Raw genomic sequence first — 25,207 nt, 5'->3', positions numbered from 1 at the left:
AATGTAATCCCCCTTAATTTTAGTTTATAAAATCTCACTCCTTATGATAAAAGAGTACAAAGCTTCATGCAGGTAGCACCCAAAGGAAATGGAAAACAAGACACTGCATGTGACTTTTAAATTTCTAGTTTATGAAGGGGTGTCCTCAACTGCCTGAAAAATAACAACTGCTGGCAGTTCCTTAATGCTTCAGTCTCTGTGACTCTTAGAAACCACTTTTCCTTCTTTCCTTCCCGCCACGCCGCTCCCGACTAAATATCACCACACACACGAATGTGGGAAGGCATGTGCCTCTCTCCCACCTACTGAGGAACGAAACAGTTTTGACAATTTCCCTTTACCTCCAGTTCTAATAATGAGATCTCTCAAATTCTCTACGAATATACACGACTCAAGTTTACCTCTGAGACGTGGTAAAGAAACGGATGGTGACCCTTCTTGGGTTAAAGCCCTGAACAACTCTAAAGAGATCACCGGTTCACACCATCACTGTTTCATACTTGGATCACCGGTTTACACCACCATTTTTTCATACATATTCTGTTGGATCTAACCCACATTTTGCCTTTCATTAAAAACTGAGTGGTATTTATATCCATAAATAATCATCTCACATTAGGAACACAAACGTGAAAATAAATATTACCGTCCCCACTAATTTCATCTGTGGATCCGGGTGGCATGCAAAGAAAGGGAGAGGAAGGGAAAGGGGAGGGGAAGAGAGAGAGGAAGGGAGGGGGAGAGAAGGGAAAACACTATTAAAATGACAAGCAAATCAAAGTATAAGGAAAACACAAAACCACCCCCCCACCCCCAGTCTAATTCAGAAGGTAAAAGAAAGACTGTAGGATGGAGGAGTAAGCATGTTTACTTGACTTGAAGGCATTAATGCAAGTTTGAAGCCTCCTCACGTTACCCCAGGTAAACAGCAGTTGAGGTGCGTTTCTGCCACATTAAGCAAAGCTAGTCTGGTTGCTTCTCACCGTTAAATGTTAAAGACAAGTCTACTACTCTCACAAGGAGCGTGCACCCTCCTGGACAGAAATGAGGACCGCAGGCCATTAGTGTGCACGCAGGGACAGCCCTCAGAAGGCCTCCTCAGGGAGCCCCCGGGCTCCCGCCGCTCCTCCTGGGGCTCTGCTGATTGATGCACTTTGACTCACATCTACACAGCGTCTGCAGGAGGACCGTCCCGGTCGCTACACCCTCATCATCTCCCTCTCCTAGATAACGCTTCCGGAGCCTTGGCTGCCCGTCCTCTGCAGCATCCCTGAGTATGTGCCCACGAAGCAGGCGAGGAGACCCCGGGGCTCACTGGGACCATCCTCTTCCATCACTCACATGCCGTGTTAGGAAACCCACGAGGCAGAGGTGTGGTACCTGCCGGACCCTTTGGGAAAACACTGACATCACACAGGAAGAGACTTCTCGTCCTGTCATGCATTTAAACACCAGCGAACAGGCAAACAAAGAGTCTTCTATCAGGAGGGCGGCCCACAGGCCCCTGCCAGGCAGCTCTGCACTGACCCCGGGGCAGGCACCATCTACGAGCATCGTTAGACTGCTGCCTGGCTGCTGTGGTCAGCGGTGGTTAAGAGGAGAGCCTTGCAAAAGCTGAGTGCAGTACCCGCAGAAGGAGGTTCGTGGGCACAGAAGACCAAGGGGAGGAAGCGCCTAGCCTTCTTAACCTTAGGTTGGCAGTGACTGACTCCTTATACAGAGGCAGGAGGAGGGAAGAGAAAAACAGAAACACATTATTTCAATACCAGAGAAAACTTATGTTACATTGTAAGGCATAGCTATAAAGACAAGTACAAAGTTGCAATGCTTTTATGTGACTACTGGTACACTTCATTTCTTAATATAATTGACTTGAGAAATATATTAATATTTTAAAATGCAGTTTTCCCTCTTAGGAAAGAGTAGCACTAGATACTGAAACTTTAAGCAAGACATGACAAGGTCGGCCAGCTCCACAAAGCCAGCTGAGCAAGCAAAGGTACAGATGCCTTTACGAAGAACAAAACTGACACATAATGACACAAACAACAAAGACCGATAAACACAAGGTTCTTATGAACATCTAACATTCAACCACAAAGAAAAGAGGGCAGAAAACTAGCAGTTATTGATTTGTAAAAGAACTTTATCAGCAATTTCCCCCAAACCATCAGCAAAGACACAGACCTTAAGTGTACACCTCAAATAAACTGCTTTCACATAAAAAACTGGAGGCCAGGGTATCTGAACACAAGGCTTCGAAGCCTCCATCTACCAGCATCCGCTCCTCATTCACTGCCATTCATGTACTGAAAACTCCCTTGATAGTCAACTCTCTCTCTACTAGGCACTTTCTGGATGAATGAGACACACGCCAGCCCCCCCGGAGCAGAGGAACAGAGACGCGACGCCCGCAGTACCGACAGCAGCAGGCACGTCACCGTGGAGTCAGCACCAGGGCGGCACAAGCCTCTGGTGTGCAGGGGCGACACCACACGAGAGGGAAGACGCCGCTGGCGCACACAGCTCAACCACAGATGCACAGGGTCTCGTCAAGAAAGGTGAGGACCCAGGGGTGGGCCCGGGGGCAGGGGTCAGGATGCAGATGGCGGCGGCTTACGCCATCAGTTCACCTTAGCAGTGGACAGTGTGGTCACATTTCCACAGGGTGTGCTGTGATCTCAACAACCTGAGATGTCGAGATCTGCCCACCTGCCTCCCTCAGCCCACACCCAACTCCCTGACCAAATTCCACTCAACCTTAACAACCAGCACACAGGAAATTCAGGAATACGGGGGCCAGAGAGGGACCCGCTCAGCACAGTGTCACAGAACTGCCATCGGCCAGACTCAGGGCATGGGGTGTGGCGTGAGGGACGTGATTTCCTCCACAGATAAATACAGACAGCACAGAGACTGGAAGGGCACATGCCCAAGTTCACCCAGCACCGCTTGTCTGACCCCTGACTGGACGACACCAAGTAAAACAACGCCTTAACCAAGGAATCGCAACACGGACTGCACAGCTGGCATTAATGAATTACTGCTAACTTTCTTATAGTATAAAAAAATTGCTTTTAGAAAGTCTTCATCTTCTAGAAACATTTATACATGGCTATGCCTGAGAGGTGCTTTAAGACAATCAGAGGTGGTGGTTTAGTCACTAAGTTGTGTCCGACTCTTTGCAAGTCCATGGACTATAGCCTGTCAGGCTCCTCTGTCCATGGGACTCTCCAGGCAAGAATACTGGAGTAGGCTGCCATTTTCTTCTTCAGGTAATCTTCCTGTCCCGGGGATCAAACCCGGGTCTCCTGCATTGTAGGCAGACTCTTTACGAACTGAGCTATGAGGGAAGACAATCAACGAGGAGTAAGTGGGTAGAGGCAGGGATGAAACGACTGGATTTTAGTTACTGAATCTGGGCGATAAGTATCTGGAGATTCACTACATAGTTCTACTCTCTCTGCTTCTGTGTTATATTTGGAAATTCCCAGGATAAAGAGTTAAAAAGCTAAAAATTCAAAAGCACAACAATATCCACTCATTCACATGATCCCTTGCTTGTAAAAATATCAAATACATTTTCTTATGTCATTCAGTTTGATTTTTAATAAATTCCACAATTATAATGCAGCCATGACATGCGACTAGAAAGTCATGAGATCAAATTCCAGAATTTATATTTTAAAAGTTTCAAGCCTTCCGTTAACATTTTTCTCTATGAAGGAAAAAAAACAAACAACCCCCAAAATTGGGTCTTCGGACAATATCTGTTTTTATATTTAATACAATGATACTTGGCTTCTTGTATTAATAATAATAAATTTTAAGATTATCAAAGTTTATTCATTCAGTTCAGTTCAGTTGTTCAGTCGTGCCTGACTCTTTGCAACCCCATGGCTTGCAGCAGGCCAGGCTTCCCTATCCATCACCAACTCCCAGAGTTTGCTCAAACTCACATCCATCGCGTCGGTGATGCCATCCAACCATCTCATCCTCTGTTGTCCCCTTCTCCTCCCGCCTTCAATCCTTCCCAGCATCAGGATCTTTTCCAATGAGTTAGTTCTTCACCATCAGGTGGCCCAAGTATTGGAGTTTCAGCTTCAGCATCAGTCCTTCCAATGAATATTCAGGACTGATTTCCTTTAGTATGGACTGGTTGGATCTCCTTGCAGTCCAAGGACTCTCACAAGTCTTCTCCAACACCACAGTTCAAAAGCATCAATTCTTTGGTGCTCAGCTTTCTTTATAGTCCAACTCTCACATCCATACAAGACTACTGGAAAAACCATAGCCTTGACTAGATGGACCTTTGTTGACAAAGTAATGTCTCTGTTTTTTAATATGCTGTCTAAGTTGATCATAACTTTTCTTCCAAGGAGTAAGTGTCTTTTAATTTCATGGCTGCAGTCACCATCCGCAGTGATTCTGGAGCCCCAAAAATAAAGTCTGTCACTGTTTCAATTGTTCCCCCATCTATTTGCCATGAAGTGATGGGACTGGATGCCATGATCTTAGTTTTCTGAATGCTGAGTTTTAAGCCAACTTTTTCACTCTCCTCTTTCACTTTCATCAAGAGGCTCTTTAGTCCTTCTTCGCTTTCTGCCATAAAGGTGGTGTCATCTGCATATCTGAGGTTATTGATATTTCTCCCAGCAATCTTGATTTCAGCTTGTGCTTCATCCAGCCCAGCATTTCGCATGATGTACTCTGCATATAAGTTAAATAAGCAGGGTGACAATATACAGCCTTGACGTACTCCTTTCCCGATTTGGAACCAGTCTGTTATTCCATGTCCAGTTCTAACTGTTGCTTCTTGACCTGCATACAGATTTCTCAGGAGCAAGGGGAATAAGATGGCTCACCAGCCAAATACCCCCAAATCCCGGCCACCGTGAGGCACACTTTCCTACAGGCCAGAGCTAGGAACATACAGGTCAGAGTGCTCTTGAAGAAGAAGCACCGCACAGCCCCCTAATGAGTGGGGCCAACAAGCAGCAGCAGGGCACACTCTACTCTGGAAACTCCATCCACAGGGCCTGAGGATAGATCTGTGGCCTGGAAGGAGTTTACCCAAGTAAATATCCTCTGCAAATTCCTGTTGCACTCATGATTGCTCTGATCTCATTCGGGTTGTTTTTCATCCACAAGTGTCCCCGCTGGGGGTCCCACATGAGTCTGCCGGTCTCCAGCCTGCAGTTGAGGAACAGGAAGCCAGCTTGGCTCTGGGTGTTTCTTCAGGGCATTAGCCTACAACACACGCTATGGACAGTTCAGGACCCATGGGACTCCTGTAGAAGCCAGAGAGGAGAGGGCTGCAATCAGGCAGCAGCCTCAAATCTCAAAAGAGGCAAAGGGAGCCCAGACGCTGTAGCGATGGTGTGAGGAGGGGAGCTGGGAGTAGGAAGACAGCACGGGGGGGTGGGGTGGGGGGTGGGGGTTGGGGGTGGGGGGCGGTATTCTGCCGGTCACGACTTCCTCATTCAGGTACAACGCAATCAGTCACCCTGCCCCCACCCAGCCAGAGACTGCTAAACATCTCTCCTAACCCCACAGTGATTGCAGGACTCTAGTTGTGATTGTTGGAATCAGAAGAATTTCCAGTAAGACAAGTACTATGAGTAAGTCAAACCCCCAATACTTACCACATGAGTGAGTGAATGAAAGTCGCTCAGTCGTGTCCGACTCTTTGGGACCCCATGGACTATACAGTCCATGGAATTCTCCAGGACAGAATACTGGAGTGGGTAGCCTTTCCCTTCTCCAGGGGATCTTCCCAACCCAGGGACTGAACCCAGGTCTCCCGTACTGCAGGCAGATTCTTTACCAGTTGAGCCACCAGTGCACATAGAAACCATCAGTAGCATTAGTTTGATTAAATTATGTCATAAGGCACATAATTTACAAAAATTAGCTTCACATGTAATAGGCCAGCAATCCCCAACTTTTTTGGCAACAAGGACTAGATTTATGGGAGATGGTATTTCTATGACTCAAAGGAGGGGTTGGGGTGACTCAGGCGGTCATCTGAGTGAAGGGGGGCAGTAGGTGAAGCCTGGCTCCCTCGCCTGCAGCCTGGTTCCTAACAAGCTGAGGACCCAAGGATCGGTACCAGTCCGCAGTCTGGGGGGTTGGGGACCCCTGTACTAGGCGACAGTACTCTAAATTAGGGCACTTAAACAATTCCTAAAAGCTTTCACTTAAAATCAAGCTTTCAGTATAGATGGAGACCACCTTCTAAATCAGTGTTACCAAAAGTGAAACTAGGATGTAAACCAGACGAAAGAAATTCATTCAAACTTGAAGGCAGAGCAGACATTTGGAATCCAACAGAAATGAGTCAACACTATGCTATTGCTATTCCTGATAAATGGAAGAAAAACCACCCTGAAATCGGACTCAGACTCTTCCAGGAAAATACTCCTCCCTTCTCACACCGACACCTCCTGCATTCCAACAACTCAGTGTGGTTTGATGAGAAGACAGTGGGTTTCAGAGCTCAAATCCGGGTTTCCACCAGGCTCTCTGCTTTGGCTAGCTACGTGAGCCACACCTCACCACCCCAGCTCACCTGTAAAGTGGGAAAAGGAGGAAGACTGTCCTGAGGCTTAAACAAGATACTGCTTGTGAGTGTGCATAATCTCTGAGCCTCACTCATAGGTAAGTAACGACTTATATTTACAAAGACCAGCAGTGCAATGAATGAATAGCAGGCTTAGTGCTTCAGAGACCATGAGAAAAAAGGAGAAAAGACTGCAATATTATAGATAACATCACTGACTCAATGGGCATGAATTTGAGCAAACTCTGGCAGACGACGGAGGACAGGGAAGCCAGGTGTGCTACAGTTCACGGGGTCGCAAAGAGCTGGACATGACTTAGCGGCTGAACAACAACACATATACCACCTAATACTTCACAGAACTTCACAAACTACTTCTACACATACTAAGTAGCTGCTTTAGAACTTGTAATGAAGCAGCTTAATACAAATGACATTTATTTTGTTAACTTTCAGTTTAGGATAATTTTTAGTCACTATATGTAATTTTAAATAGCTGGAATGATGCTGCAAGGTTAACAATTAAACCAGAAGAATCTGTTACAAAGCAAAAAAAAAAATTTTTTTTTAATTTGTAATAAACATCTCATCGCAAAGTATCACTACAGAGTGATACATGTGTCACCACCAAGGGCTCAGCAGAGACAATCAAACCAAAGAAAGGAAAAGGTCATGGCCTTGGCTGTCATGACAGATGCAGAAGAGAGAACACAGTCTTCTGACCTCCAGCCCCGTCACCACGACCCAGACATGCGACAGGAGCCATGGGCACAGGGCAGTGGTCGTCACAGCTCACCAGCATTTCTGTCACACTTAAGGTCCCACTGCTTCACTACAGGCCTGCTTATTTAAAACAGACAAACAGACCTTGAAACACAAAAACCAACCGAAAACCAAAGTTTGTACCTTTGGAATACTTAAAATTCAGCTTCATTCACTGATTTCCCTTGGAAGCACCTGCATTCCGGGGAACCTTCATCCACACAAACGTTGCTCAACCCCCCACCCACTCCAGGTGCCCCTCTCTGACACACACAGACCCCTCAGGACAAGCAAAGCCCTCTCCACGTACTTCTAACTGTGCTCCAGAAGAAATGCGTTTCCTAAAATCATACACAGAGGCTAGAAAAGTTGACTCTAGGCCCTCAGAGAAAGTGCCCAGGGAAATGCTCTATTCTGCTGGATATTTCTATAAACCAGCTCATCTCACACTTACGTTAGAGAGAAACTCTAGATCTCAGAGACAAGACTGCATATACTTGACATGGAGTGTAAACTGGCTCATCTCACACTTACGTTACAAACTCCAGATCTCAGAGACAAGACTGCATATACTTGACATGGACTGAAACTGGACCCTACTGAGGATGGTCTGAAATTCTACTTCCTCACAAAGAGATACACAGAAGGGCCTGGAGCCCGTGATCATGAGCTGGGGACTGTTGCTGACATCCAGACTTCAGCCTTCCCACTGGCTGGCCTCCAGACCCCTTGCCCCAAACCACCTAGGGGTGCAAGCAGAAGGGTTCACTGTGACCAGCGCTTGGGGAGGTCTGAGAGCCCAGCGGCCCTCGAGGTCACTACCCACTCTGAGGGTCCCTTCCTTTCTCCCTCTGTTCCCCCACCAGAGCGCAGTCCTCCAAGCCCTAGCACCTCTCCGCACCTTGCCCGGGCAGCCGATTCACCTAGAAACAATAGAGCACTGTGTCCCAGAAAGCAACAACAAATAGAACATGTCTTTGTCTATGATGGCATTGTGGTCTAGGGATAAGAAGGTTTCTAAACTCATATCTATTTAAAGATTATCCACAATAGTGGCATGTATGGCAGGCCAGACAACTCTGAGGAAGGAGAGTCCTGGAGTAGGCAGGGAGGGCTTCTAGGAGAGGGTGGCATCTGAAGCCACCTTTAAAGACTAGGGAAGAGCTTCTCAGTTGTGACTGTATGAAAAACAGGGGAATCAGGCCAGTCTCACTTTCTCCATCTTCCCAACTGATTGTTCATCTGTACTTGGGGTCATCTCCCTTAAATTGTTACTGAAAGGCAACACAGCCTAGGGGGCAATAATAACCTGAGTTCAGTCCTTGCTCCATCGTTTGCAAGCTGTGTGACACTGAACAAGCCCGTTCACTTCTCTGAATTTCTTTCCTCCTGTCTGTGAAATGGGGAGATGATAAAGACCTTGGGAGGTCGTCACAGGGATTAACAATGTCTAATGCAATGCACAGCACCTTGAGTACCTAATACAGAGAGAGCTGTCACCTCTTCGCTGGGTGTGCCCTCGCCTGCCCTGCCCCGGCCTCTCAGAGCTCTCTGGCTGGTGCTGAGTTTGCCAAGCTCCCACTGCAGGGCCTGGCGCTCGCTGTCCCACAACGTCTGCAGGCCCCAAGTCTCACTGTATTCAGTCAACTGCTCAGAGGGACGTCCCTGGACCCCCACCCTCACTCTCCACCTGCCTGCTTGATTTTAATTCAGTGTCTTTGTCTCCTGCACAGAACATCAGCTCCGCACAGGAGCAACCTGGCTCTGCCCACCAGTGCACCCCAGCATCTGGAACAACGCCTAGCACAGAGCAGGCACTCAGCAGCACCTGATGATGGAATTTCTAAGACTGGGTTAATAGCCACCTTGCAGGGTTTGCTGGGGTGGGACAGGATGGACTATGACAGAAAAGCAGGTCATGACTGCTGGCCACAGTCAGGCTGAGCCTCAGCCACCACCCCACCATCCTGGAGACAGACTGGCCTGTGGCATGGGGAACAGGCATGGCACTCCACTGAGTCCACGGGAGGCTGAGGTTAACACCGCACACCCATGTGGTTTCCAGGCTACCAGGTAAGAAAGAATCTGGAGGTTTGGCAGAAGTCCTGGTCATCCAGGTGTCACCTTAACAGCTTATGAGCTAAGTGCAAGGCGCACTCTTGGCCAGCCATACTGCTGGGATGGCGTGTTCAAGAGTCTCTGCATGCTGTGAGTCCAACTCCACGGAAGGGAGCAAGTCATGAGTGGGGTGATGAAGGAGTAACAGGAACCTAAGAGGTAAGTTCCGGCACTAAATATTCATGGGACATGGAATGTTCTTTGTGGCCTGTGAATGAAGGTTTGGCAGTTCCGTGAACCACCAAAGTGGTGGCCACATGTGGAATAGCATCACTGACTCTGAAGAATGGACGTGTGATGATGAAAAGGATGTGCTGGCTGGTGGAGCAGTCCAAGCAGAACTACAGGGGGAAGGAGGTGGGCAGAGGCCCGGACGCCCGACAGAACTGGGTGAAGACCCATGTGGAAGACAGGGGCGGGCTGGACAGGCGGGCTGTGTAGAGATATTGGGAAGCCTCGGGGCCGAGCTGAGGAAGGTTTCTGCCCAGGGAGTTGCCTACTTACATTCAATAAAGGGAGGAGCACCCCGAGCTGCTGTAGATAAGGGGTTGCAGCGTGAACTCCAGTCCAGGGTGTCCGGGGAGGACAGTGAAGGCAGATCAGGACAGGGGGACTGGGAGAGGTGACCCCCACAGAGTCTTAACAGGCAGCTGTGGAAAAACGCTGAGGACGTGAGTAAATGGAAGAAACGAGACCCAAAGCTTCCATGAGGCCTGTCGTGTTTCGTCGCCCCCGGAGTTGCAATGCGCCTGGCAGGGCATGTCAGCTCCCACCACACGGAGCAGCTGCGGAGCGCGGGGGCACCCAGGGCAGTGAGGACCACCGGCGCCTCCCAGCCAGCATCCCAGGCCTGCTTCCAGTTCAGCGGGGGGACTGGCGCGCTCAGGAAGGACTCAGCGCTGGCTCAGTAGCCCCTCTTCTGTGGAGCACAGCACAGAACACCCTCTGATGCCGGCAACTGACAGGGTGCTCCACCACCGGGCCACTCGGGCGGGTGCTGGCCTCTCTCTCCAACTGGGTCACAACCCTGGAGAGCCTGTTCCCCGCCTGCCGGATCTCCTGCGCCACCGCAGACCGGAGATGCCAAGCTACTCGGCCCCCGCGCGTCACCCCGGACTGAGGGGAGGCCGCTGGCATCCGGCACCGCCCAGCAGCACAAGCCCCGGCACTGAACAGTCCTCTCCCCACATCAGGAAGGGGTTGGCTCCTGAGCCGCAGGGCTTCCCCCCACACCTGCCCCACGAGGCTCCTCACTAGAGCATCTTTGCTAAGCACGAAAGCACGAATACCAACACGAATATTTCTTGAGAAAGGGGTTGTGGGATGTTTGTGGATGATAAAAAAAAAACAAGCAATTATATTTGTATGCTGGAACATTAACAAATAATTCAGTCATCAACTAGGCAAATGTACAAAAGTAAATTTTAGGTAAAAATTCACTCAAGGTAAATTAAACTAACAAGAATTAGATTTCTTCTAAGTCAGACTGTCAGACACTAGAGTTTTAAGAAACTATTATTTTAGAAATGTGACATAGATGAGAACATACTATATATGTGTGCATATGGATATACATGTGTATGTATACATGTATAGCATATGTATTTTAAGATACCAAACCTGGGTCCATAAAAGATGCTTTTTCCCACCTTTCCTCTATTTTCTACATTTTTAAATGGAGGGAAAAGGCACATGTATTTTGAGAAACATATCAAAGAAAGCACACCATGCTCATCACACCAGTAAATAGTTAAGATAATGCTTACGTCAATATCTTAACTATATTTTTAAAAAAGCAATATTCAAACCATTTTATGTTAATAAAACATTTTATAATAACAAAACCATTTTATATTAATTGTTAACCAAAAAAGCTGTTTAAAAATACTTCACATCTCTTGAACTTCAAAAAATAATATACAAAGCATATTATGTTAATTTCTGAACTGCAAGCATAAATTATAATGGCAGCTTCGAAAGCAAACATTTTCACTCTAAATATAATTAACATGGCATTAAAACTGAAACATAACTTGGAATTCTAAGTAATTTGTGAATATTCTACTACTGTAAAATTATACAAATTTTAAAGTTATTTTTAAGTTTTAAAAATAAATAACTTTAACTCTTAACATTCATAAGCTAGCCTAGAAAGAAGTAATGCTCATGAAAATGAGCAGAGGTCAAACACGCGGGGCTCCCTCCCACCGCTGTGGGCACCCCCTGCCGCCCGCGCGGCCTCTTACCTGACATGGAGACCGCATGGGTGCGCACGCCCTGCTTCTCACTGTTGGCCAGCCTGGAACAGAGGTGCAAAGCGTGAGCGCCCCACCGCTCTCCAGACCACGCCGCTGGCATCCACGCGCACGCCAGCTGCCCAGAACCAGGACGGCTGTGCCCTCTCCCAGGGAGACGGCGCAGTCCAGAGGGTGACTTTGTGAAACACCAGACTCTACCACCTGAGGCCCTTAAAGCCTGCTTTAACGTTTAAAGCCCTGAAGTGCAGACCGACGAGGGCAGGAACGCTGAGCCACAGCTCTACTGAACTGGTGCTCATGGTTTGGGTTACTTTAGATGCTGGGCTGCAAGGGGAGACGCCCAGGACTGAGGAGTGCCCTGGACACAGCACTGGCCCTGCCGCTGTTAGAGTATGTCCAAGAGCAGGCAGGATGGGGACACATACTGTCATTATTTACAGACTGACACAGGCAAGGCTGACGCATCTGGTTACTTGTTTCATGAAATGGCTCAGCAATGGTAGTGTTTTACACACACATCCACAGAAAATAACATTTTGGCCAAAGGTTTTAGCACATTTTTAAAAAAAATCCAAGTATAGTTCAATTCAAACTTTTTGAAAAAGCATAAAACACAGAGGAAAAAGGAACCCTACAGTCTTCAGGTGTCAAAATTATTTTGCTCTTTTCATAAAAGAAAACTTTTTCTCTGATACATAAACATTTACTCTGTAAGTACTGAACAGGAATTTTCCTTAGTATACAGAATTTATATTGGAAATCTTGGAGCTTAACATATCCCTTTTGGGAATTAGAAATATTCAATGTGCAACTGCACGACCTCTAGGAAGTGTTAGTTGCTCAGTCGTGTCTGACTCTTTGCGAGCCAATGGACAGTACCACCAGACTCCTCTGTCCATGGGATTCTCCAGGCAAGAATACTGGACTGGGCAGCCATTCCCTTCTCCAGGGGATCTTCCTGACCCAGGGATTGAACCTGGGTCTTCTGCACTGCAGGTAGATTCTTTACCAACTGAGTGACTGGGGAAGGTTTATAGCACAAAGCCATACACTTCAGTTCTTTTACTGAATTTGCTACAAGTTTGAAATGGTATCTCTATTATAAAAGTTTAACCAGAGTTTTCTAACAAACCACCAGCTCCTCTTCCACTGCAGCTACCTGACTGATCATAACTCCCTCTCAACTGCATTTATCGGGAGGTCACAGATGCGCGTTCCTAACACACAGGCCACATCCTATGCCTCTGTCCTGGAGACAGGATGCCGGGCCGTCCTCTGCTGTGGGCTGGGGCACTTTTCTGAACCAACCTGCTCACAAATGAAGGGATATCATCACCTCTCTGATCTGTGGCAACAACACATCTGCTGCTCTGTGATTTGTGGAAATTCTGCTCCTTTCTAGTATCTGTTAGCACTTCTAACCTACTCCCTTACTCCTCACGTTTACATGTGTATTTACAATTCCTGTGTATTTAATCCACAAAGTCATCTCTCAAAGACTTTCTACAACTGAAGATACTATGAGCACTAATTCCTTGCCTGATTTTATTAATAATTAATAAACATTAATAAATTAATATCCATTAATTTATAACATTAATACATATCTATTAAATGTTGTTGGGTTTGTGAAACACAGCCTAAAAGCTGAGAGAGTTGGTCTCACCCACCCCACCACTCGCCCACCCAGCTACCTACTGGGTGCCAGATACTGCCCAGTGTCAGGTCTACACACCCCTTGACCCCGGCCATCAGTGAGGCCCGAGGGTGAGAGCAGCAGAGAGGTGACTGTTACTCCAGATAAGTTACGGAAAAACACAGGGCTGCTTCCGGGACTGGGGTGATGGGGGGTTTTCAGATGAGGTGATGCGGGGTGAGACCTGAGCAGGGCCCCGCTGAGGACAAGCTAGAGGGAAGGAGGGCCGTGGGCTCCAGGAGCCAGAGGGAGTTCAGTGTGGCTGAAGCTTGAGCGCGGGAGCAGAAGCGAGGCGGAGGGGGTGTGGGGGCGGCGCACAGCATCTCCCCAGCTGGCTGAAGGATGTGGGCGTTTATCTAGGAGCAGCAGCAGCCACACAGGGGCTTCGAGAGGAAAGCTTCCTCCTAACGCTGTAGCGAAGACAGACAGAGGCATGCAGAGGATGGGAGCCAGGGGGCTGAGATGCTGTCCTCCGAGACTGGCCCCTGGCTGGTGTTGAGGAAGGCTCCCACCATCCCTACTGATCAGGACAGCTCCCCGTCCTGAGACCAATGGTACAAACAATATGGTCCATGCTGAACTCTTGCCTTCCTTTGGGGAGACTGGAATTTGGGCACATGCCAAGCACAATGTGCACACGTGACCAGGCCTGCATAAAGGCGGGGCGCCGAGTCTCTCACGAGCTTCCCTGGGAGACCACTCTCCACATGTCCTGCCTGCGGCCCTGAGAGAAGGCCCCCGGGGCTGCCCGGCCCCTCTGAACTCCACGCTGCTGTGCTCTCCCCGGGCTGTCACGCAGCACAGCCACGAGAGCCTTTATGCGCCGAGTCCTGGGTGTTCCTTCTAGAGAAGCCCTGCACGGGGTGGTCCTGGGGATCCCAACACAGGAGTCCTGCTAGCAGAGCCCAGACAGGTGCTAACAGCTAACAACCGGGGAGGGCGATGGGCAGGTGAAGCTAATGGGCCTGACAGCTCGGAAGCAGAAAGGGAGAGACTGGCAGGGACCGGCCGTAGAGGAGAGGGAGCGACAGGTCAGAGGCGCCCAGGCTCTGCTCCCTTAGCCCCACGTGCAGCGCCCGGGGCGTCTCCTCAAGTCCCTCCCTCTGAGCTCTAGGCACCCAGCTGCGTGTCTGACTGTGAGCATGGTGCCTTTCATCTGCTCCCCAATCCCTAGCATGCTGGCTGAGGACAGAGAAGCTCGGGCCTTCTTTACTTTTATAGATTAAAGTATCTACTATGAAATCCGTGACACAAACACATTTTAAAATTAACATAAGTTGCATATCTTTAATTTTCTCACTTGTAAAATAGCCAGAATGGTACTGACTTTCAGGTCTCTGTGCAGACTGTCGCCGCCTATAAAGTAACCATCTGACAACAGACCTCTCTCCTGTTATCACCACTATTCTTGAGCTTCTTCCTGAACTTCAAGGGAAGATTCACTTTACACTCTTGACTAAACATAAATACTTGTAAAGCAGTTATCCTTCAATAAAAAATGAATGAATTAAAACAACAACAACAAAAAAAAAACCTAAATACTTTAGATGACTTACAACTGATTTCTTTCTGGAAATACTTGTTTTCTGATTTCCTAATCATACATGTAGAAATTTGATTACTCACTCAAATATAAAATAAAGCATGGAGAATTTCAGTCTCTCATGCCATGCAGTAACAAGGCACACAGGGCGGTACTTACTTTGGTATCGATGGCAAAGCCCGCTCACCTTCTGTGGAAAAAAATGGAGAGAGAGAGATGAGGCTCCTGTGGAAAAGACTGTATGTAGAAACCAGAGAAAGATGAGTCCTACCCCAGAATTTTAGCAATAACCCTTTAAACGAAGCTGGTGTATGCCTGTGATGGGTTATCACAGCTTTATTTTCAGTATTTATGACAAACATGCTGTCTGCAGGTGCAGACTATAGGAAAGGCACTGCCTCTCAAAACCAGGCTAAGGTTTTGAGGAAAGAGAGGAAAGCTGTTCTTCCCAGGAGATGTTAGGAGAGAAAGAATTTTTCATAATCAAAGCCAACATTCTTTACAAAGACTGAACACCCTGCATAGGTTTGGCAACTCCAACACCTATACAGGGAACACAGAAATTCAAAGGAAACAAACCCACCAGCTCTGCAGCTGCAGGAGGAACTCGGCCCCCAGGCAGCTGAGGGGCCAGCCGCCTCAGAGCCTGAGGAGGCCCGGGGACGCAGCTGGGGGAGGTGCTGGGGCCTCCACATGGTGGCCGGCCCCCTGCCATGACAGCTGGGCTCTGGCCGGGGCATCACAGGGGAGCTCAGGACTTGCTCAGGGGCTGAGGAGACGTGCTCCCCACCCATCCTTAGTGAACCAGGAAGCATGGAGCCCCTGGTTTAATCTCTCTTATCTGGATTGACCTGGTGGTAAAGCCGTCCCACCAGACCCCTGGCTCCCTGGGAAAAGGGTTACTCCTGTCTTGGTAATGTGAAATTATGAGGAGAATTTAACTAAAAATTGAAAAACTGCCACTGAGTTTTCTCTAAGTTAAAGGAAAAGTTAGATAAGGCCCCATAAGAAGGCCCCAGGTCACATAGCAACTCCGGTGGAAGCTGGTTCGGGTACGTGGCTTGTGACTCTTACAGTTTTCTGCCCCAGTGACACACCTATAAAAGCACTTTCTAAATTGAAGCAATTATGGTGGATCACAGAGCTAACAAAGTACACCTCGGCACATCAGCACTCCTGTGTAGAACTTAGACGCCACTTAGAACTGTTACACTCACAAACCCATGCATGTTGCTTACCATGAAGCAGTTCATAACCAAGAGAACAGATGGGTATGTATGCAACTGTTCCTTAAAGCATGTACCAGGAAAACGGTGCATTAGAGTTGTAGAAACATGTTTTACATTTATTTGAAGTTTTAAAAAACTGTTAGAAAGTGTACATGTGCTCCTATCCACATATTTCTAATTATAATCCATTAAAAACATTTGACTTTATTATTTCAATTAGGCAATATAACTTCAATTTAAGAATCTATTATAAAATAGTCACAAGTACATATGCTGTGATTTAGAATAAATTATCAGGCTTAATAATTAATTCTATAAAGACCACATAAAATTGATAAAAACCTTGGTCCTACTAGATTTTTATGAGAAGTGATTTCATTTATGCTGTCTTCATATGAATGAAGAATTTAACACATCTAATTTCATGAGATTTGATATCAAAATGTTTCCTCCAACAGGAGAAAAAAGTCAACTAAAAACCAACTCAAGAAGATGTTAAAGCTTCAAACATTTAATGCCTAATGTCTGAATGTTATTTTTTCATATACCAGCAAATTGATGAACAATATTTTGGTAAATTAGGGTGAAATAAAACAATTATTTACCAAAAAGAAGACAGGCGATATAGTACATTTAACATTTTTAACAGAATACTATCTTTATGTGAAGCAACTTTCCCAAAACACTTAAACAATGCTTGCAAGGTATATTCCTTCATTTAAAGCACAAAATGAAAACTCAAGAGCTCATGAATACAAAAATTTTCAATGAGAGGAGCCTTTAGATATTTCTAAAAGAAGCTTCATTACTGTATTTCACATAAAGGAAGCTATCATAACACACACTCCACTTTAGGGGGAAAATAAATAAATAGGCTTTACTGGTCTGATCAGTGGGAAAAACAGTTCTGCCCGATTATCCATGTCCTGGAATTCATGCACTTACTGGCCTCTTTGGCTGATGGCTTTAGATACTGTCCTCAGAGTATGACAGCCTGACACTAACAAAGGTTTAAACAAAGGTCCCAGTAATGCCTCTGCTTCACCCCCCACCCCCACGCCCCCCACCTGCTGTCAGCACAGAGAACTGGGCCACTGGGCAGCGGGACTCTCTGCAGTGTCTACACCAGAAGTGCGGGGCCTCATCTGTGTCCCTCACGTCTCCCCACTCCTCCTCTGGTCGTCCTCCCACGGCGGGGGTGGGGGAGTGCTGGCAGGGATCTTGTGTCCGCCTGCCCGGAGCGGCAGTCTGATGAGGGCGACTGTGGACCTGGACCCACCTCCCACGCTACAAAGCAGGTACTGCTCCTCCTTAAGCGCGAGAAATCCCCAAGCCAAGGCTCATCCAGTGCGTCAAGATCACATGGAAACGAGCAGCAGCTCTCAAGTCTGTGACACTGTGCGTACGTGTCCCGAGCTACCTCCACACGGGAGACCGTTCCCGCCCTGCTTCCCGCTGAGACCACAGAGGCAAGTACCACTCTTCTCGCCTTCCCAGACAGAACTGAGGCGCAGGAAGCTACGTACTTGGCAGATGGCATGCACTCATGATGTGACCCAATTGGTCAATATAATTCCAAAGCCTGGTTTTTTCCTGTTTTGTTTCAGAAATCCAAACCCTTGCAAACACCGCATCTTACAGACTTTGCAAAAGGCTGCAGAGACTCAGCCCCATTCCGAGGATTCACTACATCATGCTTCTGACTGAGTTTGTTCTCTGACTGCTCTAAGCTTTTGAGAGCTTTAAGAAAAAATACGAAAGAGACTTTATTTATATGAGTTACAGGGACTTTAAAAAAAAAGTCCTAGAATATAATCCCAAAAGTTTATTTAAAAAACACTAATGGTAACCGAGACATGTTAAGGCTGTCGCTCAAATCAAAAGGGTCTGAACACAAACCATGTGTGCTTAAGCTCTGTCCAAACCCAGTTCGTAGGCTGTGAGCTGGGTCGCTGCCCTAGAAAAGCAGGAATATGCTGGGCTGAACTACTTGTTTGCTCTTCATGTTCAGAGTGCCCTGAGGGAAGGGCTCGGACTGCAGGCGAGCTTGGCGGCGGCGCGGAGGAGGGTGGGCAGAGGGCGGCTCACCTTTCTGGGGCCGGATGATGAAGGACTGTGTGGCCCCGTGCACCAGGCGGCAGTACCCGTCGATCAGGTCGGCCATGTTCTCGGCGATGGTCAGGGACGGGGCCGTGACCGTCAGGGGCTGGACAGGGGAGAAGAGCCAGAGAGAGCGGTCATTGTTCCTTCCGCTCCTCAAAGGGCCAGCTGTGCCGTGACATCAGATGGAGACTCACTGAGCACAGAGAAGAGTGGGAGTGAGACGAGATCTGTCATCAGGCCTCAGTGAGAAGAGAGCATGGTATTTAAGGATCTTATTCCTAGGATATGTGACAGAAGGCAAAGCCAGACAAAAAAAGAAAAAGACACTTAAATCGCTTAGAGTCACTTTCTAGAACAAAAAGAGGTGGGGAAAAAAAACGTTTCCTACAGAAGGTCTGGCCCCTTAGGCATACTCTAATTAAGAATTTAGAAAATTAGTAAGCTCAACTATGGCTTCTTTCAGAAACTAGACAAGTGTGGAGTAGAGTTTTCTCAACCACCCATCATAATTTTTCTAACCTTAAAGAAAATTAGTGGAATTTCATTATTTTGAGCATGCAGAGCATGTTCTACCTAAGAGCTTAGAAATCACTTTTTTCAAGGCAAAACACACAATTATGATACATTGTCTAAAAGACCTGTCATTAAATGTTATCCAGGAGATAATCAGAGTTGTATTTTTCCTTTGAACACAATTATGTCCTAACTCACATAGTCTTCATAACTTCCTTCTAAAGGAACAACTCAGCTCGCCTGCGTCATCCTAAGTGTTGTTTGGGGGCAGCAAACAGAAAGGAGGACATGGTGCAGACAGGAAATTACTGAGAGATTTTCAGGAAATTTCAAGGTTCCAATATTTCATGGCATCATTGGTCTAATTCTGAGAATCAAATGTACTGCCCGGAGCCTCAGAAATGCCAGGATTCCAAAGCAGGAGGAGCAAGAACGAGATGAGAGGAGCCTCGAGAACAAACCTGCCCCAGCAGGGGCGGCAGCAGCGTGGAGCCCAGGCATGCGAGTGGGGCCAGGGGAGTGCCCCAAATGGGCTTCATGCAGAAGTAACCCTGCGTGTGCCGCTCCCAACACCCCCCAACACACACACACAGTGAACATCACATATAACACAGTCCAGGAAATAAAGAGAGCAGTACAGTTCACAGAATTTATATAATTTTAAGAGGTTGATTTTCTTGGTAATTCATATATTCCAGTTTTTCCACAGAAAGACTACAATAGTTTTTAAGTGAATTGCCGCTTTTGAACTACGGTGCTGGAACAGACTCTTAAGAGTCCCTTGGACAGCAAGGAGATCCAATCAATCAGTCAATTCTAAAGAAAATCAACCCTGAATATTCATTTGAAGGACTGATGCTGAAGCTCCAATACTTTGGCCAGCTGCTGTGAAGAACTGACTCACTGTAAAAGACCCTGATGCTGGGAAAGATTAAGGCAAAAAAAGAAGAGGGCAGCAGAGGATGAGATGGTGGGATGGCGTCACCAACTCAATGGACATGGATTCAAGCAAACTCTGCGAGATAGTGAAGGAGAGAGAAGCCTGGCACACTGCAGCCCATGGGGTCACAAAGAGTTGGACACAACTCAGTGACTAAACAACAACAATTTGTTATGCAGGGCTTCTAGGAGGCTCAGCAGTAAAGAATCTGCCTGCCAAGCAGCAAATGCAAATTTGAGCCCTCGGGAAGATCCCCTTGAGGAGGAAATGACAACCCACTCCAGTATTCTTGCCAGAGAATCCCCATGGACAAAGGAGCCTGGCGGGCTACAGTCCATAGGGTAGCAGAGAGTCGGACGTGACTGAGCAGCTGAGAGCACACACACACACACACACACACACACACACACACACACAGACACGTGTTATGTAATCCTCATTACGTGAGAGAAAGCTGTGATTCTGATGATCCATGAAAACTTCATCTGTATCCTGAAACAGTCATTTCAATAAAGGGCTAGTTTAGAAATAATGATTGTTTCAGGATATGGCAACCCACTCCAGTATTCCTGCCTGGAGAATCCCATCAACAGAGCAGCCTGGCGGGCTGCGGGCCACAGGGTCACACAGCTGGACACGACTGAGTCGACAGCCTGAGCAGAGGCCATCTCCTACCCCCCCTACCTCGGGCGCCCCTGCGATCTTCAGCTGCAGCGTGCCTTTCCTGTCCTTGTCTTCACTGTTTGAGTACTGGATGGTCTGCACTTGGTTGAAGTCGGCCAGGTGTGTGGGCTTTGGGAAGAAAAGGCAAACACTTGACCACAGATGCCAGACACTCGTGCACTACCCCGTGTAATCCCCGTGGTCACCCCCCAACCCTGTTCTCTAGAGACACCTCCCAGACAGGGTGCCTGGGGAGCCTGACTGTCCACCTTGTCCAGGAGGAGTGGGCCTTTCTCCCTCTGAGGAGCTGGCATGGACCTGCCGGGGCCGCCTGCTCACTTCACGGTCGGGATGTGTCTGCCCTCTGTGCTCCTGGAGGCAGAGGGGCGCTCTACCTTCAGGGGCTGGACGAGGAGTTGCCCATGCCCCGGAGTGAAGACATGCAGAGGAGCAGGGAGGGAGCCCCTGGCCTGACTCTCCGGGTGACTTGGTCTCAGGGAGCATTCTGCCCTGCTTCTCTCAGAGAGAGGGACCCGTGCCCACTCCCAGCACACCGTGAGCAAGGAACGTCTCTGACCCGTTCTGGGGTTCTTCTGGAGGGTAATGGTGCTGAGGAGATGGCGGGCACATCTGAAGGACCCTTCCCACATGGACACGCCACCAGAGACTCTGCTCATTTCCCAAGAGGAATGGATTTTTCTTCTCATGCGGACACAACATGCCCATCAGTCCCCACCCTCCAGCATTTCACAACAGCCATCAGTATGCAGGTGACAAATCCCACGCATTTACTCAAGACTCTTGGCCTGCTCAGGGCCTCCTTCTCTCAGATACCAGAAGCACCAGCCCCTCCCTGCCAACCTGAAGCACACTTACATTGCAGCCTTTGTCTGTGAGGTAACTGATTCCTTCCTCGGGGCCAATCGCCAGCTCTACTGAAATAATCCAGCTTGACTTGAAGGTGAAACAGGTGATGGCAAAGGTACCAGGAGGAAAAAGAGGTATTTTAGATAAAAAACCACTGAAACATTTAAGGACCAAAGCAGAGGCTGGACAAACTTCTATTCATCAAACCGAAGAATACAAAATGTGTGCAACTCCAGGCTTTCCTGGTGGCACCAGTGGGACAGAAACCACCTGCCAGTACAGGAGACACAAAGAGACTCAGGGTGGTTCCCTGGGTCAGGAAGGTCCCCTGGAGGAGGGCATGGCAACCCACTCCAGGATTCTTGCCTGGAGAACCCCACGGACAGAGGAGCCTGGCGGGCTACAGTCCAGGCACAAACCGTCGGACACGACTGAGCGTGGACACAAATGGACAACTCCACGGTGTAGTGTCTGCTGAGCCTAAGCAGAGGCGGACAGACTGAGCTCATTCCGGTGAGCCGCAGCCAATGGTTTCTTTGGGAAGATTATCTGCATAGGTAAACGAGCCCTGAGAGAACTGTTAATCAATGAATCGCTGGGTTGGGATTAAAATAAATCTAAATATGAACACAGGCATGCTATTAAAAAAGGATTGTTTTAGTCTCACGTTGACACATTTTCTTTCTGTATTATTTTCCCACTGTACAGTGGAAAATATTCTCATGTTAAACACATGACAAATTAGATTCCAATCTGAAACTGAGGTATTCATGGAAAAGACAAAGAGATTCCACCGAGTTCCCTATTACGAAGTCCTCATACTTACACCAAGGGCACACTTGAAGCATTCTTTATCAAATCTGTACACTGGGGAGAGGATCTCAAAGAACTTCAAAATACTTTCTTCTCTGTTAAGGTTGGCAAACTGTCTAAATGTTTGTTGGATCAATTTTCTTAGTGTTTTGGCCTGTGTGATAAAATCATAAACATCTTTTCAGAGTCAACAGTAAGTGAAGACCACAGAAATAACCACCAACACCCAGGAACATCTCTTCCCCAGCACCACGTAATACCACCTGCATTCACCAAACATCATTATTTATCAGAGCTCTGTTTCTTTAAAAAAAAATAATTATATTAAAATACACACAACATATAATATACCATCTGGTGGCTCAGATGGTTAAAAAAAAAAAACATCTGCCTGCAGTGCAGGAGATCCAGGTTCAATCCCTGGGTTGGAAAGTTCCCTTGGAGAAGGGAATGGCAACCTACTTCAGTATTCTTGCCTAGAGAATCCTATGGACACAGGAGCCTGGTGGGCTACAGTCCATGGGGTTGCGAAGAGTCGGACACGAATGAGTGACTAACACCTCATTTTCAACCATTTTAAAGTATACAGTTCAGCTCTGGCTCATCAGAACAGGGGGCTCCTGCGGCCAGCAGAGGAGGGGGATGAAAGCCCTCACACGCTCCACACTGCCCGGGGAGTCAACGTGTCCGTTCTGAAGCAGTCTGGTAACAGAAATCAAACACCTTCAAACCACAACCTTTGAGAGGCTATTCTTTAGGAATAATGAGAGAGCTAGGTGAAGACCCAGCAATGAGGAGGTTCCGTGCAGAAGTGTACAGAGGACCCCACGTCAGGGCACACACACAGGCACGTGAAAACAAGACAGCCTGGTGTGGTGGAGATGCCGTCAGAGGAGAGCACAGGAGGCGGACCTCACACGGAGCAGCACACACACCACGCGTGAGGGAGACAGGGCGGCTCAGCATGTCCGTCCCGGGCGCCGTAGTTACATCCCGCAGGTAAAGCGGCCGCGGGAGAGCTGTGCGGGCGGAAGCCGGCACCGGAGGTCAACAGCTGGCTGTAGCCAGGGCTGGGGCTCGGTCAGGCAAGCCAGGGGTGGGATCCCAGGCAATCTGAAGAGGCCACAGACGCTAAACTGAGGAGAAGCAAAGTGAGTTCCAGGGCAGCAAGGACTGAATCTCAAATGTTGCCTAGAACGTGAGTGGTCAGCCGTGGACGCTCTGCAAAGAAAAATCCGGGGAGCACATTCTGGGGAAGACCCATCCAAGCTCTGGCCACGAACCCAGGGCCTGCAAAGGGCTGCTCTCACCATGGCTGAGATGGCGTCTAACCACTGTTCTGATTCCAGGCTGTGCAAACAGTCTCCGACTCTCCTCTGGAGCGTAACACTCACCCACGTGAGATCTCCACAACACCTGAAACCTGATGGGCCACCAAGAGAACCTCCCTCCTCCGTGGCTGGGCCAACGAGACTGTCCTGATTGGCTATGCACCCCGACATCCCTCGAGGTGCCCAATCTCTCCAGCTCCGCCCCCTCTAGTCACTCCCGCTGCGGTTTCCCCTGTATCAGAGACACAAAGGGCTGTGCGCTGCTCCCTGGGGGCAGGGGTGAAGTCATCTGCCCCGCATCTAACAGAGTCCAGTCGACGGCCTGTCCTCTTTTCCAAAACCCTCAGTCACGGACGTGCAAGGGATCAACTAACAGCACACCTGATCACTGAACCTGCTGGAAAACTTCTGAGTAACTGGGCAAAGATGTTTGAAAATAGTAACTATGCGGTGTTAGCAGACAGACAGTCTGAGCTACAGTTTTACGAATCTGTCTCACCCAGCTGAATCTGGGTGAAACGCGTCATGTTTACTGAATGTCCATCGCAGTTTTCGCTTTGGCTCATTCCACATTTTACACGCCACCAGGCTAAGGTGCAGGAAGGCACAGTGACAAGCAGCAGCTGCAGAAGCCAGTGTACCCGCGCTCAGGGCTAGCTTCCTGGGACACAGGGCCACGCCCAGGCTTCCCGCCAGCCAAGAGGGGTGCCTGGTCAGGAGTAAGTACCTAAGCTTTCTCGGGGTCTCTGCTTCAATGTGGCCACCCAAGAGGACCAAGATCTCACCTACAGCACCAGTGCTGGGCAAGAACTAGAAAATCCTTGCTGTCTGAGAGGAGCCCCAGATTCATTTCTAAGAAGGATGCCTTAGAAAGCATCAGTTCTTTCCTTCTTTCTCAGTAAGGAAAAGGTTCTACAAAAACTGACTCCCTAGAATCTCTTGATATTAATAAATATACCTCCCTATTTACAGGGTTTCAATATCCTCTCTGTGTTTGAAACAAGGCATCTATCAATGTCAGCTAGTTGGTTTTCAACCAGTTCATATACAGAGAGAATAAGGCAGTATTACTAGGATGAATCATCAGAAATTGTTGCTATTTAGCCTTCTGAACAGCAGAAATAATGCCATGTTAGTCAACCTAACATTTATCAGATGCTGCTCTTAGTAGAACAATGGCCTCCGAGGGCCTCCTGGATTAAAAGGTTAACATGATCCTAAAGAAAACACGCCAGAAAAGAAAAACACACTAAGAAACAGGAACCGAGGGGTTACGGTCATCTCCCCTCTACCAGACGCTAACTGTAGATCCGTTAACAGTATCAAGTGTGTTTTTCTAAATTGAATTGTAACTGACATACAAGGTTGTATTAGCTTCAGGTATACAACATAATAATTCATTATTTAGATACATCAATACTGTGAACTGACTGCCACAATGTCTGGTTAACACACCATCACACAGTCACTTTTTTTTTCTTGTAATGAGCACCTTTAAGACCTACTCTCCGAGCAACTTTTAGATATGCGACACTGCTAATAACTGCAGTCAGAGTGCTTCACGTCACATCCTCGGGACTTACTTGTAGCTGGAAGTCTGCACCTTGTGACCCTGCACCCATTTCACTCACCCCCATGTTCCACCTCCCGTTCTCTGTATCTATGAGCTTGCTGTTTTTTCGTTTTCTTTTCATATAAGTGAGGTCATACAGTATTTATCTTTCTCCATCTGACTTCACTGAGTACACGTCCTCAAGACTCATCCATGTTGTTGCAAATGGAAAGATTTCCCTCGTTTTACAGCTGAGT

General features: G+C 47.8%; 1 protein-coding gene across 22 annotated transcripts in view; it reads right to left on the bottom strand.

Annotated features, from left to right (window-relative positions):
* Nucleotides 1-25,207, bottom strand: part of PTK2 (protein tyrosine kinase 2) — a 208,497-nt gene that overhangs the window by 61,486 nt on the left and 121,804 nt on the right. For 12 of the 22 annotated variants that reach the window (XM_043879898.1, XM_043879900.1, XM_043879903.1 and 9 more), the window contains 6 exons: nt 22,081-22,221; nt 21,264-21,341; nt 20,409-20,516; nt 18,257-18,374; nt 15,099-15,129; nt 11,689-11,741 (listed from right to left, as the gene is read on the bottom strand). In XM_043879898.1, the coding sequence (XP_043735833.1) occupies nt 11,689-11,741; nt 15,099-15,129; nt 18,257-18,374; nt 20,409-20,516; nt 21,264-21,341; nt 22,081-22,221 (529 nt within the window). Of the gene's footprint in view, nt 1-646; nt 665-1,627; nt 1,712-11,688; nt 11,742-15,098; nt 15,130-18,256; nt 18,375-20,408; nt 20,517-21,263; nt 21,342-22,080; nt 22,222-25,207 lie in introns of all 22 variants that reach the window. The other 10 variants (XM_043879905.1, XM_043879884.1, XM_043879885.1 and 7 more) reach the window with 1 other exon arrangement.

Source organism: Cervus elaphus, chromosome 21 (genome assembly GCF_910594005.1).
Source record: "Cervus elaphus chromosome 21, mCerEla1.1, whole genome shotgun sequence".
Classification (NCBI taxonomy): domain Eukaryota; kingdom Metazoa; phylum Chordata; class Mammalia; order Artiodactyla; family Cervidae; genus Cervus; species Cervus elaphus.
The sequence above is the reverse complement of the archived record's forward strand: the minus strand, read 5'-3'. Positions and strand labels throughout refer to the sequence as shown.